Source organism: Lathamus discolor, chromosome 3, assembly GCF_037157495.1.
Source record: "Lathamus discolor isolate bLatDis1 chromosome 3, bLatDis1.hap1, whole genome shotgun sequence".
NCBI classification, from domain to species: Eukaryota; Metazoa; Chordata; class Aves; order Psittaciformes; family Psittacidae; genus Lathamus; species Lathamus discolor.
In genome coordinates, this window is record NC_088886.1 from 40,479,648 (window position 1) to 40,493,761 (window position 14,114).

The following is a 14,114-nucleotide window of genomic DNA, read 5'->3' on the forward strand; positions in this document are numbered from 1 at the left end:
ACGGAGAGTAACACAAAAACCCCCAAGGTGTTCTGCCTGACAGGCAATCACTATTCTTGACATGGGTGCAATTTCCTCTGCAAGAAAGTGTCACCTGAACCTAATCCAGTCCTACTGAATCCTTCAGGATTTGACTGTGTTTGTGATGCCTTAGTTCAGTTCCTGTTACTGCAGCATGCATTGTGCATGACTCCTGTGCCATCAGTGGGTGTTGGTGAACTTTGCTGTTTTATGCAGAAGGCCGGTGGTGTCTGTAACCTGAAGGTGGTATTTCTTGAGCTGTTGTAGAAGACTTGAGAGACAGAGTTGTCTGGAGCCAGTAGCCCATGAGTGGACACAACAGAGCCTGTTTGGTCATAGCCTGATTATCGCTAGAGGGAGTTGGTGGAAATCTTGGGGTTTTCTGCCTTCCATGTACTTACAGAAAGTCCTGTGGGCAGGATCTGACACCTGAGGAGGTGGCTGTGCAATGGAATACTACTCTGGAATGAACGTGTGTGTAATTCTGCAGCATTAACTTCCAAGTTTAGGTGCACTAGTGGCATGTATACTTTTCACTGTAATTATAGTTCAAAGGAATATAAACCTCCTAATTCAGAAACTTAACCTCTCCCCGCCCTCCAAACCAAATTGCAATTCATTACAGTGGCACCGCAGATGTGAATTAGAAGGACCTTGTGAAAGCAGCAGCTGCAGCAAAGTACTGCGTGCAGTAGGGGCACTATATGGCAGACAGGTATTTTGTGTATTTACACAGAATACAGTCTCAGTTGTATTATTCCAGTATGTTTCCTTAAAAAAAAAAATAAAAAGGCTAAAACATTAAAACATAATCAATGTTAAATACGATTTTCTTCTGCTTTTCTCCATCAAATGTTGCTCAGATTAGAGGGGATCTTTTGCAGTCAGACCTATTCCTTAACTGTAGTTTTGATTATTTTTCTTCTTTTTAATTAACATTCCTGCTATTAAAAATGTGTGTTACACTTGTACAGCATTTTTGAGGTCTTGATGGTGAAGGAACATGACCTTGAAATAGTTGGCTGTATGTTTGACGGCCATTTAAAGCAATATTCATTTAAAGCAATATTCAGTGTGCTGAGTGTGTGTTTTTAAATGAACTTCAGAGTTCCAATTTAAATGATGAAGGGTGGGAGTGCAGTTTAGGAAATCACCTTTCAAGAGTCTGTGGTCATGTCTAATTTGCTCTTCTGATTGTGATCTATGTGATCCAATTAGTACTGATGCTGAAATATTTATAAGCAAATACAGCATGCTGCTATATCAGTCATGATAACATGAAAGACATGCTAATTTTAAACACTAAATTTCGTACTTTACTGCCATGGAGTCAATACATAGACTGTTCCTAGCCAAGCAGTAGTTGTAGGATCAATCAGCAAGAATATTCTTAATTTAACTGACATGAATTTACTAATGGCTAATTCCAGAGACAAGACTGCATGAACAGTGCATCAAGCATATGCCAATGAAACAAAATGGGCAATAAAATTGTTTTCTTTCTTCTTTCCTTTTTTTTGAGTCTATATATTTAATACATATAGTATGATACAGGTAATCTTTTTTGCTTGATTAGAGATAAGTAGAAAACTACTCACGGGATCACCATATAAGAAACACGAAAGTGCTAAATGATTGACTTCTGCACCACAAAACCCAAAGACAATTGTGATTGCTTTGTTACATGTTCTCTGAAATGGAATTGAATGTCAGAATTTGCTATCTTACTGGACGTCTGTTTTATTCATATTGCTGCAGGAGAGGGGAGTCACAAAAAGGGCTCACTTCAAGCTTGAAGACAGTGTGTTCTTCATGCTGTGCTATGCAGAGATATATATGTGCTAAGCTAATCCATATATCTGAATCCATACAGCCATTACATACAGTATAGAACAGAGTATACTTATAGTACCGTGATGATAATGCTTCATGCTTGTTTAACTTTTGCAAGAATGTCACGATTTTAGGGATAGGCTAGAAATACAGAATTCAAACCTGTGTGTAAATACTGCGGTCCAAGGGAAACAAACTTTTTACTGGCCATTTTGCATGGCCAAGGCTTCACCCACAGGCTGAGGTAGAAATAGAAGCAGAATTTGTTTTGTGTCCTACTTTTTATCATAACGACATTGTTGTAAGAAGTAATGAATGCAGGCTACATCATGTTTTTTATATGTCACCAGAAAACAGTTTTTTGAAGTGGTTTATTTGTTTGTGGAGTGATGTTACAGTAGCATTGCAAGTCTAGGGTCAGTAGTAATTGTTCTTAAGTAAGGTTTATGGGTTCCTCTTTTGAGAGAGGTATTTCTGTACAGTCATTTAGTGGTAGCTCTGCCCTGATTATAAGCTTTTGAATCTCCAAGCTGGTTGGTTAAGTGTCAGAACTGCTTTTGTTGCATCGTTGCGTGCTCCTCCTTAGGTCAGCATTACTACTACTAAGTTTTCTTCTCTGTATGTGTCAATGTGTGGTGTTGCATAAAAGTGTGAGCACTCACTTCAAGCTGACTTGTTCTGCAGTTCAGGCCAGTTTTCTTTCTGAAATTACCTCTGAGATAGCAAGTGAGCATCTGCATGTGTGTTACAGCTGTATACGAAGTGATTGCATTTATGTTCAGTGATATGTCTCATGGCAGCAGGTGATTTCTCCTCCTCAGAAGCAGCTCATTAGTTCATCTGAGGAGCTGTCATGTAATTAATAAAGTTAATCCGGAAACTTTCTTCTGGCTGTGGACAGGAGACCATAGACATCAAGGACTTCAGGGGAGCAGTTTCTTTTCATAACTGTCCAGGCAGAGTTTGGTGATTGGCATGCACGCATGAGGTGATATGCCTGAGGGCAATTATAGCTACATCATAATGTTTTTGTGGACAGTGGCTGGAAAACATGAGCAATGCATCACTTGGACATCAAGAAATGGATGGTAGCATGGATGGGTGTTTCTGTATTTGATTAAAGGGAAGTCATGGGTGTTCCTGTCTGAATAGCTGGCAAAGAGGCTTCCCTTACTTTAGCTGTGTATTCGTCATATTCCCAGCAGTTGTCTGAGCTAGTATTTGCCTCTGTGAGCAGTAACTTACTAAGCAGTAAGCAAAGAACAGATGAGAATAGCTTTTGAGGAAATACAAGTGTGAATTCTTAATATGTGTCAATACACACGGGTTGTGTTGCCCAGGCTTTTCAAATGCATCTGTGCAGCCTGTGCTATTATTTCTAGGCCATGTCTCATCTACACATGTCATGCAGTTACCACACCCTGCCAGTGCTTCCTCAAGGGATACTTCCCTGACATTAACCTTTTTGCAGTGGTGGGTGGGACCAGAAGTTTTGCAAGAAAAGTTATAATGAGAAACTCTCTGGTAGAAGTCGTAGCGTAGTGTGTCCAAATTGCAGTGATATTAGTCAAAGCCCCTTGATTCACATCTGACCAGTTTCCATAATGTCAAAAATTATTTGCTTCAAGGCTTTTTGGTTTGGGTTGGGGGTTTTTGGGTGTGGTTTTTTTTTTTGGGGGGGGGGGGAGGATAGTTTTTGTGGGGATTTTTTGGTTGGTTGTTTTTTTTTGTTGTCGGTTTGGGGTTTTTTTGGTGGTTTTTTTTTTTTCCTTTAGATTGTTTTCAAGGTAACTGGAAGGCATTTGTCATGTGTGTGTTTAAGCTGCATCTGTTGATCACTGTTGTGTCTTTTAGCCATCCATGTCTAGGCGTGGCTGTAAGGCAGCATAAAGCAGTAAGGGTTGACCATTTGGAGCATTAGAAGAAACTACTGGGAAGAAACACGTGTTTTTCAGTAGAGTGACATCTTTCTTTGCATCTTTCTGACATCTTTAAATCAGGAGATTGCTTATATTTGCTAGGAAAACACTGATGGCAGAAACAGTTGTTGCAAATGTTTTATCCTTTGTCTGGTTATAAGAAATGAGAACCTGTTTAGGTGCTAAAATAGACAAGAAAAAAAAAAAGGCAAGATTCAGTTTATAAAAGATTAGCAAGATTAACTCTGGGGATTTGGGAGAGGTGAGCTATAAAACTCATTTCCATGGAGGGAATAGCAGCCAGACTGTCCTGGTCATGTGTTGGAGAGCTAAGGAAAGAGGGTTCTGTGGCATCCTTGGAGCATGAGAGTCTTACAGCATACACGTGCAACAAGTTCAACACAGTAGCATGCCCAGTGTCCAGTCAGGGAAGCAGACCTGTCTGTGTGACCTTGCTCTTGACAGCATGCTGACTCTGGTGCAGTGAGTCTGGGTTGGTCTGACCGCTTCCATATTTATTTTGCAAATATCCTTCCCCCTGTCCTCCTTGATTTCCTGTTTAGTAGAGAAATATGGGTGTTTCTAGGATTAACATGGGCACTGAAACATCAGCGTAGTCCAGAATCTCCTTTTTTGTGTGGCACTTTTCTTTGCTGCTGCAACACAGTTTCTTCTGTTGATTATGATAAATCACTTTGGAAAGCTGCCTTAGGGCGCAGGTGCTAGATGTGGTTGTGATTGAAGTAATTTGCTTTTGTAGGAGAAATGCAATACTTGATAGTTTTCTATTTCTTGATAAAATTCTGTGGGTTTGGGGTTTTTCCTCCCCCTCTGCAAGTATTTAGTAACTTTGCAAGTTGTGTTAACTTTGACAGTCTTTGATAAATTGCTTCTCTTTACAGTTAGGTAAATTTAGTACTTGTCCAAAAATATAGCAAGAGTTTCCAATATGCAGCTGAGCTTGAGAAAGTAATTTTTGTTACTCCTGTCATGCTGGCTGAGGAGCAGATACGGAAAGCCGGAGAACACTCAGCTTTTCAGAGCTTGAATGTAGAGAGCTCTTCTACTTGTGAGGTTTCCCATTGTTTGGCATCAGGAAACACTAGTCTCTTTCTAACATCTTTATTTGGTGGAAGAAGGTTTCTGTCCCCCTGTTGCAACAGAAGAAACAAATAATGATGACTGTTGAGGTGGGGTTTTTTGTTTTATGGAGGAGCTGCTGGATTCTTGGACCCCGTGTGAAATTAGCCTTAGTATTAGATACCTCCGTAAATTGGACAAGGCATCTAATTTTAGCTGCTTCCCTGGCATGAAAGGTCAGTGTCCAGCCCCACTATTTTGCTGACAGACTTTATCCTGCAGAATTGCTGATTTGGGGGTACAAGCCAGTTGCTGTAATTGTTTATAAACTAGCCCCCTTTTGCCAGGAAAGGATATGAAAGTCTTTCAAAATTGCTGCTGGACCTTAGAGTGCTGTCAAAATTTCTTCACTGCCCTTTTGATTGTCTTCTCGTTCTTGAGCCATAATGCAGTACTTTCTTCTTGGCCAGAGCTGAAGACTAGACCTACAATCTAAGCTTAGGCTTTAGCCTAGAATTAGACTTTTATTGTCTCCAGTAATACTGGTTGATGAACTGCCTTCTAATAAGTGTTCTCTGTCCAAGACAGGCATCAGAGCTCCAGGAATAGTCCTGTGAGAGAGAGAAATAGTGGAGTTTCCTGTGAGGAAGCACCTGAGTAGATTGTTATCTTGCCTTTCTAGTGCAAACACTGTGGTTCTTGTATAAAAGACTCAAAACCCCATTCTGGTTTTGTTCACACTAGTGTAAACTCTGCCATCTCATGGTGCTGGAGCATGTCACAAGGTGCAGTTTGGGCCCTGCTGTTCCTGGGGTTGATCAGAAGCTCATGTTTGGCTACTGCTTGTGTGCAGGTCAGTTAATCATTTAAAACTTGACTTGCCCAAATGCATTCCAGAAATCCACTGCTGCTCACTTTGAGCAGTAAAACTAGGACTTATGAAGCAAACAAGCATAAGAAGTAAACAAGCTTGCTCAAGACTTTTGTAATCTATACGCTTATACAGGAGAGTGCTCTGAACTATTGTATTGTTGGGAGTGAGAGGAGGTTTGGTAACAACCACAGACTGCAATGCCCATGCAGTGCACCATGTGCTTGGTAATAAATATAGAAAGTTTTTGATTTTGTGAAATTTTGTTTCAGGTCAAGTGTTTAGAAAACAATTACACAGATTATATCTAGAACATATTTCAGGTCTACTTTCCAGAGGCCATATGTATGGCGTGGTGGCTGGGATGGCGGGGGAGGGTGTTGGGTGGTGTTTTGCAGGTTTAGTTTTTTTGGCATAACACAATAAAGGGAATTTTCAGTTGAGCAGCCATCTCCTTCTGCAGAGGAAACTCGCAGGGTGATATTTATGCTTGTTTAGTCATCAGAGGTGAAGTGGACAATAATGGTAAGCCTGTGTTTCTACAATTGGAGGATATTTCTCATAATGAAGGAAGTCTCCAAGGTCAACAGCTACAATACCCGGAGAAGTTACATCACAAAACCACATCTGCACAAGACTGCTCTCTTCCTCCCACCCCCTCGTCTTCTTTTTGCATGTTCTCTCTCAGCTTAAGTCTTGCTCACCTCACTTGCAAGAATACTGTGAATTTGGTTTGGACTTCTGTTTACAGTGTTATTTAGCCATTAAAAAAATAATAGGCCATCCCCCCAAAACAATCAGCAGGAGTGAATGAGTAGTTTTCCTCCCTAGATAATTGTAAAAAATCCAAGTATAGTCTTCTAATATCCTGGACATTCCCAAACTTGGTTTGTCTATCTAATATTTTTGCAATGAGCATTACATTGTATTGTCATGGTGGCAGCAGCAGCCCCTCCCAGCACCAGCCTCTGCCTGTGCACTTCTTAGTTATTTTCTGTCATGTTATAGTAGTGGGCAGCTCATGCCGCTGTGTTGAGCTGTGTATACGTGAAGGAGAAAGCTTTAGGATATTTTAAACAAAATTTGCATGAAGGAAAAGAGAGCAGGCTAGATCTTTATTTTTCCAGGTCTCTTCATAGCTGCATTTACTATGAAAATTAATGTTACTGGTACATGTTAACACAGTTTGGAAACCTGTGATGTTTTCTTGTGTTTGTATACATGAAATTTCAGTGCAAGGAATGTATTTTATAATTTTTTTTCTAAGCAGTACTTTTCATCAGTGTTTGCTTGGTTTAGCTATAACAAATGGCTGTTAATATAAATTCAGGTTGTCATATAATGGCAAGAACCAAGGACACTCCTTAGAAGCCTACCTGTCCATTTTATTTGTTTGCCAGCCTCCTGGTGAGGTTTGCTCTTACTCCATCCACAGGATAGCAAAGTGAGAGGTTGCTCTACATACTCCTCATTGCTGTAGACCTTATTCTGTTTATACCCAAAACTCTGACTCAGTACTGTTGAAGTCAGCCAAGTCATTCCTTGGCTTCAGGTTGTTCTGAATCAGTCTATAAACCTAAAAGTCAAAGGTGGTTCTAACAAAGAAAACAAAACCTTTTTCCTTCTGTTCCTAGCAGAACTTGTGTTGTGGTTTAAGCCTGCTGTTCATGTCTAATCATGTTCACTGATGATCATTCCAAGCATCATATTAGAGTGAAATTACCTAGTATCCAATATTTCTTTGATTGCATCTGGTTTGTCAACAATTATTGCATTTAAAAAGGGTGGTGGCATTCTGCTGTCCCTGTTCCCTCACTCTGCAATTGGGAATGGTAGTTACGAAGACGTGTAAACGTCATCCACATAGCTAGGTAACCGTGAGTATTTAAGAAGGTGAGAGTAAAGGCTGACCTTCTTTTAGGTGTGAACAGGTATGAGATAAATTGGATTGGACTAGTGAAGGAAGGATTTGTAAAGCTTAGGACATGTGTTTTGGAAGGTGTACTAGATGTATTGGCTATAAGTTGCTCATCCTGGCCTTGCTCAGCATTGTGGCCAACATTTTACTTTATTTTCCCAATGGAGAAACAAGATACGCTTCAGAGCATCATCTTGGAAAATACGTGGAGTGTCTTCATGGCATTCTAGGTGGAGGCTTTTTGGTAAGTAATGAGCTGCTTTCAAGTTTATTTTGGAGCTACTCAATATTACTATTTCTTTAACATTTACACTAGTAAATAGATCAAATACCTTGTCAGCAGGAGTCTCTTAAGTTGTATCAAAAGAAATTAGCTATATTACCACATAGGTATTATTAATTGTTATTGGTTATCTTATCTGCAACATTATGTCACTTCAAAGCTGAGAAAATCAGAGTCTAGGTTGCAGAATACAAATGTAAAACTGGAACCAAGCCTCTGAGCACGTCATGGTTTGCATAAAGGGTTAAATCTTGCATTTTACGTACTTAAAAGGAGTTCAACAGTATACCCCTAGATAACTAGCATTTAGATAATAGTTCCTTAATTTCTATTATATGAGATGTTGACAGTTATTTCTCTGCCTTACCTGTTTATTCAGAGGAATCAAGTGGCAGTTAATTAAAGCTTTTCATTCCAGTAACAGCAAAGGATGAAGAATTGAGGTTGTTCATTATAGGACATTGTTAATCTGAAGCTATTATTTTCTATCTTTTATAATTTTATGGACCACACTGTAGCATATTTAAGTTCCCTGACTTCAGGTCTCCTTTGTAATTTGCTTTTAAAAGTCCTCTTAGAAATAGGCTACAGATCTGAAGATGTGTGGAAATCACAGGTTCAAAACCATTGCAAAAGGCACTCCAGCTTGTGAGAGGTGCTTACAGCTGTGTTACAGACCCATTGGAACCTAGGCTGGGATTTGCAAAGACTAAGCTTTACGCACAGAATAATACAAGTGAAATCAGTTAACTGCTCCTGGAACACACTTGTACAATCTCTTCTGGATGTGCAGCATTGGTGCTTAGCAATAGGTTTGAGAAAGGGCTGGCGAGTATGTGACTATTCAGCTGGGTAATTTTTATTTTACTGTCTTGTTGAGTAAATCTGTGCAGATTGCAGATAACACTTGGCTCTTTCTTTATGGTTTTTCAAGGTACTCCTGGGTGTGGAAACTTTTTAAGTGCAAACTATTATTAAGTCTTGATGTTGGTGGGTTGGATACTCTGTTTAATCAACTCTCCTTCTTGATTTTTATGGTAAAAGCTCTGGAGTGTGGGTGATTTGTGTTTTTTACAGGTAGCTCTTGCTTTGTTATTTTGCATTTCTGTCACTGGAAACTGGTTGTGAAAACCTAGAAGCAGTAAGGTGTCTATAATGAGATGTTTGCCTGAATTGGGCAAAATATTCCTAGACTTTCTACTCTAGTCATACTGGTTTGTCACACAGGCAATGATGACAACTCTTCAGTGACTAATATGTCAGTAATAGTTGGGTTTTTTTAACAAATAATTATGGGAGACTTCTCTCGTAGTCCTCATTTGACAGAAAGTGAATACATTTTTTTGCAAAACATTTTATTTGGCGGATACAGCCTTTAGTGTGAACAAAAACTTTTAAAGCTGAAGTACTTTAAGTTGCATCAGTACCACAGCAGGCTCTTTATGCACTTAAGTGCTGTGTATACACAAAGTAGAAATAGAAATACACCTATCTTGGTGTTGGTGTTATTGATATCAGAGGCAAGATGCCTGCTGTGTTAAATAGGAGTGAAACTGAATAACTTACATGGACTGCCTCAGCCCCCTGCCAAGAACAATATAAATGAAGTTAGTGTGAGGACTGTGTTTTATCTGTCCTGTCTGTGCAACAAAATAGAAGTGTGGTGTGTCTGCTCCCCATCTAGGTACTTATTCCAGCTGCAGTATTCATTGGGCTTCACAATGATGACTGCTGTGGATGCTTTGGCCATGAGGACTGTGGGAAAAGCTGTGCGGTAAGTGAGCCTTTACACTCCCGTCCCAGATAATCTCAAAGGCAAGGTGATGGCTGTGTCAAAAATTCATGTCTGTGTTTGCTGTGCAGATGCTGTCCTCAGTTCTGGCTGCCTTTATTGGGATCATTGGTTCTGGATACTGTATAATCATTTCAGCGCTGGGCTTGTCTCATGGACCATACTGTTTTACTCACTTAGAAAGAAACTGGATCTATCCTTTCACTGAATCCTCTGGAGGGTAAGTTGGCTGTTCATGAGGACGTTCATTCTTCCCCTGTGTACACATAGACTGTATTTCAGTACCTTTCAGCAATATCCAGTAACCATATACCAAGATCTGTTCGTAAGTTTATGCTTCTTGCTTACTTGAACTTGAACTTGCTCACTTGTTCTTGATGGCATCAGTTACCCACACTGCTTAAGTTTAAAACCAAAGCAATATAAATTCTGTCTTACAAAAAGGAATCTGATCATATATGTATAAGTAATAATATCTATATACTGTATACTGTCCATATGCATGGACATCACCAACATAAAGTTTTAGGACTTTGAGGGATTTACAAAGTATGAATAGCGGTTGTTACGAAAATTGTCTCATTATTTGTGTAAGACTGTTTTGTGAGGCTTGCTTCTGAAGTTGATCTGCGTTGCTATAAACTGGCCTAATACCTTCATTCGTGACAATGGCATGGAAGCTTTGTAAATGAAACTAGAAAAGGTTTATAAGAATCTTTGTACACCACAGGGCTGGGAGGGCCAGAAGCACCTAACTATCTCTAATTAGGGTTCTCCAGCAAACCAAGCTGAATTGTATGCTATTCCCCATTAATCCCCACAAGTCCCATAGGCTGGAAGAGGATTTGGTTTGGATCATGATATGCTTTTACAGTGTCTGTATGATTGGCAACCTCGAGGTTGTTTCTAGTGACAGTTTATGGCTGATGCCAGACTAGGGAAAGTTTGAGTACTAAGAAACCACATAAAGTAACTTTGCAGCAGAGAGCTTGAATTTTGTGTTTCAATTGCATCTCTTCCGGGAGGGGACATTCATCCTCCTCCCCCATTCCCTTCCGCCTCCCCCATTCCCTTCCGCCTCCCCCATTCCCTTCCGCCTCCCCCATTCCCTTCCGCCTCCCCCATTCCCTTCCGCCTCCCCCATTGCTCGCTCTCCCCCCATATGACTGAATACAGTAGAACTGAGTCAACTCCTTGCTGAAGGTTCATCAGTGCTGATGTTCTGAAGATATGTATGCGAACTAATAGCTGAAATACTCTGAATTTGCTCTGTGTTTGGCTCTTCCAGCATAGGCATGTGAGGGCCCAAGGAAAGCAGCACAAGAGAGGAGGTGACCCATTTGGGTCAGTAATTGCTGTCTTCAGAATAAAGGCCCAGTCCTGAAAAGCTCTATGGCTGTTCTGAGAAATAGCTTTGTTCTTTCAGCTTCTTTGAGCTTGCGTCTCACTTTAATCAGTAATACAAGATTCTGCCTTTATAGCTTAGTTTGCTTTTTTTAAAAAATCTTTTGAGAAACTAAGACTTAGCAAAAATGTATGGTTGATAGTTCAACATGCTCTTAAACAGAGCAAACTCTGCATGGAATAAACCATTGCATTTTCTATTCCCACTTAGAGTGAGTATCCTCAGTGCAGTTACAGACTAGACATTATTTGTTCCAGGTATGGTAAGTATCCTACTCTGTTAATATGTTTCTGATTGCTTTGTACAGGTACTTGCTTGAGTATAACAGGTGGTCAGAATGTCAAGAACCTCATAATATTGTGCAGTGGAATGTCACCCTCTTTTCCATCCTTCTTGTCTTGGGAGGAATAGAGTTCGTTCTGTGCTTCATACAGATCATCAACGGCATTCTTGGAGGACTGTGTGGGTTGTGCTGCAGTCATGAGGAGGTAAGCCATTTGTAGTTATAACCATACTTTTTTTGGATATAAGGAGGAAGTCTGGGTATAAAGAGGAAGTTCTTTACTGTAAGGGTGGTGAGGTACTGGAATGGGTTGCCCAAGGAAGTTCTGAATGCTCCATCCCTGGCGGTGTTCAAGGCCAGGTTGGACAGAGCCTTGGGTGACATGGTTTAGTGTTGAGGTGTCCCTGCCCATGGCAGGGGGGTTGGAACTACATGATCTTAAGGTCCTTTTCAACCCCAACTCTTCTATGATTCTATGATTCTACTTCTCAGATGAACTTCAAACACTTGTTACTGGTGTTACCGTGGAATCTTACTTAGCAGCTACTTCCTAGGTATTCTTAAACAACAATTCAGTGTACAGGTTTTTTTAAAGCCCTGTTGTGTTTAGCATTTTCATGTAGTGTTTGACCACATGACTTCAGCTGATCTCTCAGCTGTCACAGTGAAGTTAGACTGCAGAGGAGCTGGAAGGCTTTTCCCCTTCCTGTGGCACATGTCATCAGCACTATATAGGTGTGATATACCTGAAATACAAATCTCCTGGTGGTGTTATTTGCCAAAGCTTAAACCATTGTTGCATAGCGTGCTACAGTTTTGTGGTAGGTTACTTGTTCTAGCTATATTGCTTTAGCTGTGTATTTTGCTCACATGCAGCGGATGTATTACTGAGAATATGCAGTAATGAAAACCACAGCATCTGGCCTTGCTAAAAGGAAAGAATTAAATTGCACATAGCTAACAAAACCTGCAGGCAGATCAGATGGGTTTTTTGAAGGAAGGGTTTTTTTTGAAGAAGGGAAATTTTCCCAGACTTCTTTAGTGTCTGTTAAACAGTTTGAGTATGTTGTTAAAATTGGTATCATAGATATAGTGTTGGAACTGCAGTAGTTTAAGGTATGAACCAGATATGATTTATATCACACACATTATGACTAAGAATGTTTCACATTTTTAATTGACATAGTTGAATGCTGTGGTTTTATCAAAGCTATTACTGTCTTCTCACTCCTGTCTGCCGTGCTGTAACTGCAGTATAAAAGAGCCATGCTAAAGTTGTCTAAATGTAGCCAGGTTAATTTTAGCTCTTGTGGTTGAATATAATATTAGCTTTCTTCCCCTTAATAAGTGTCTTTCTTTTTGTTCCCCCCACAGACATACGCTTGCTAGAAACTTGACAATGTATTGACGTCGGTACATATGTGTGATGTATTGAGATATCTGTGGGGTTTGGGGGTTTGGAAGTTTGGGGGTTTTGTGGGGTTTTTTGGGGTGTTTGTTTTGGTTGGTTAGTTTTGGCTTTTTTTGGGGGGGGGGAGGTTGGGCATTGTTTTTTTTCTTTTGTTTTGTTTTTACATTCCATTATTACTAAAATACATGTTGTTTGTTTTCAAACCTTGCTATTGCCATCAATTTAACTGACTTGGGGCCAGACTTTGTTGTTAGTCATATCTGTGTTTTCCAGCAACCTGCCCGTATCTAAAGCCAAAATGTATCCTGAATTTCTCTGGTCCATTTCATTTTAGTATTGGGCAACTGCCTGAACACATGTCACTATAGATGTTGGGTTTGTGCTTTTTCTTTCTACTGACAAAACAGTATGTACTTTATGTTGCTTTCCCAGTAAAGTTGCACTTTGTTGGAATGAGCACAGATCCAACCTAGTGTGTCCTGAATATAAAGGAATACTCGGCAGGAGCAAAAATAAAGCAGCAGTAAAATGTGGGTTATTGAGGGCAGATATATGTGCTTCACCTCTTCAGAAGTTTTCTGAACTTCTTTATTTCACAAATAAAGATTTATATTAAAAACACCCAGCAGGTGTCGGTGATTCTTTCCCTGCCCCTGCTGAAACACTGCTTTCCTTGTCTTAGTGTAAAAGATAGTGCAGCATTAAAACATGAATATAAGGCAGTCAGGTTATAACCTATTTCTCCTCTCCAGCAGGCTCTGTCAAAGTGGGAACTGCTTCATTGTTTGGTTTGGATCATTTAGCTGGGCCAGGCAATTGTGCATCAACAAGGGTATGATACTTCAGTGACAGGTATGGCTCTGTGACAGATTAAACTATCTTCATGGAGTCTTAGTCCTGCGTCTGGGCTATTAGTCAGTTCATTGCTGATGGCCATTCCAGGGGCCAGAAGGGGGTTCCCATGCAGCTGAGCTATAGCTCGAAAACATACCAGAAATTTGAGGTGTGTCTCAAGCTGTTCTCACAGCCCAGTCTGCCAAGCACAAAAGTATATCTGAAGAAAGAAGTTAACTGTGAAGATGAAATTGCACATATGCATCCAAAGCAGCAAAATAACTCACAGATGAGAAGAATTTGTGTTTAGCATCTCAGGATATCTGCTTCTTGCAATGTCGTTTATTCATACATAAATACATAGAAATAGTTGAGGGCAGTTTTTCATACTTTACTGCAACTGCTTATTGTATTTATCTGTGTCTTGCCCTGCTAAGAAGAGAATATGTGCATGTATGTGTGTA

At 40.0% G+C, this 14,114-nt stretch overlaps 1 protein-coding gene across 4 annotated transcripts in view; it reads left to right on the top strand.

Moving 5' to 3' along the window:
* The window catches only part of LOC136012060 (transmembrane 4 L6 family member 1-like), a 32,819-nt gene extending 19,959 nt beyond the window's left edge, over positions 1-12,860 (top strand). For 3 of the 4 annotated variants that reach the window (XM_065674821.1, XM_065674820.1, XM_065674822.1), the window contains 5 exons: positions 5,598-5,706; positions 9,610-9,699; positions 9,789-9,937; positions 11,430-11,610; positions 12,780-12,860. In XM_065674821.1, the coding sequence (XP_065530893.1) occupies positions 5,629-5,706; positions 9,610-9,699; positions 9,789-9,937; positions 11,430-11,610; positions 12,780-12,794 (513 nt within the window). In that variant the 5' untranslated portion in view covers positions 5,598-5,628 and the 3' untranslated portion in view covers positions 12,795-12,860. Of the gene's footprint in view, positions 1-5,597; positions 5,707-7,709; positions 7,887-9,609; positions 9,700-9,788; positions 9,938-11,429; positions 11,611-12,779 lie in introns of those variants that run through there. The other variant, XM_065674819.1, reaches the window with a different exon arrangement.
* The last annotated feature ends 1,254 nt before the right edge of the window (positions 12,861-14,114 follow it).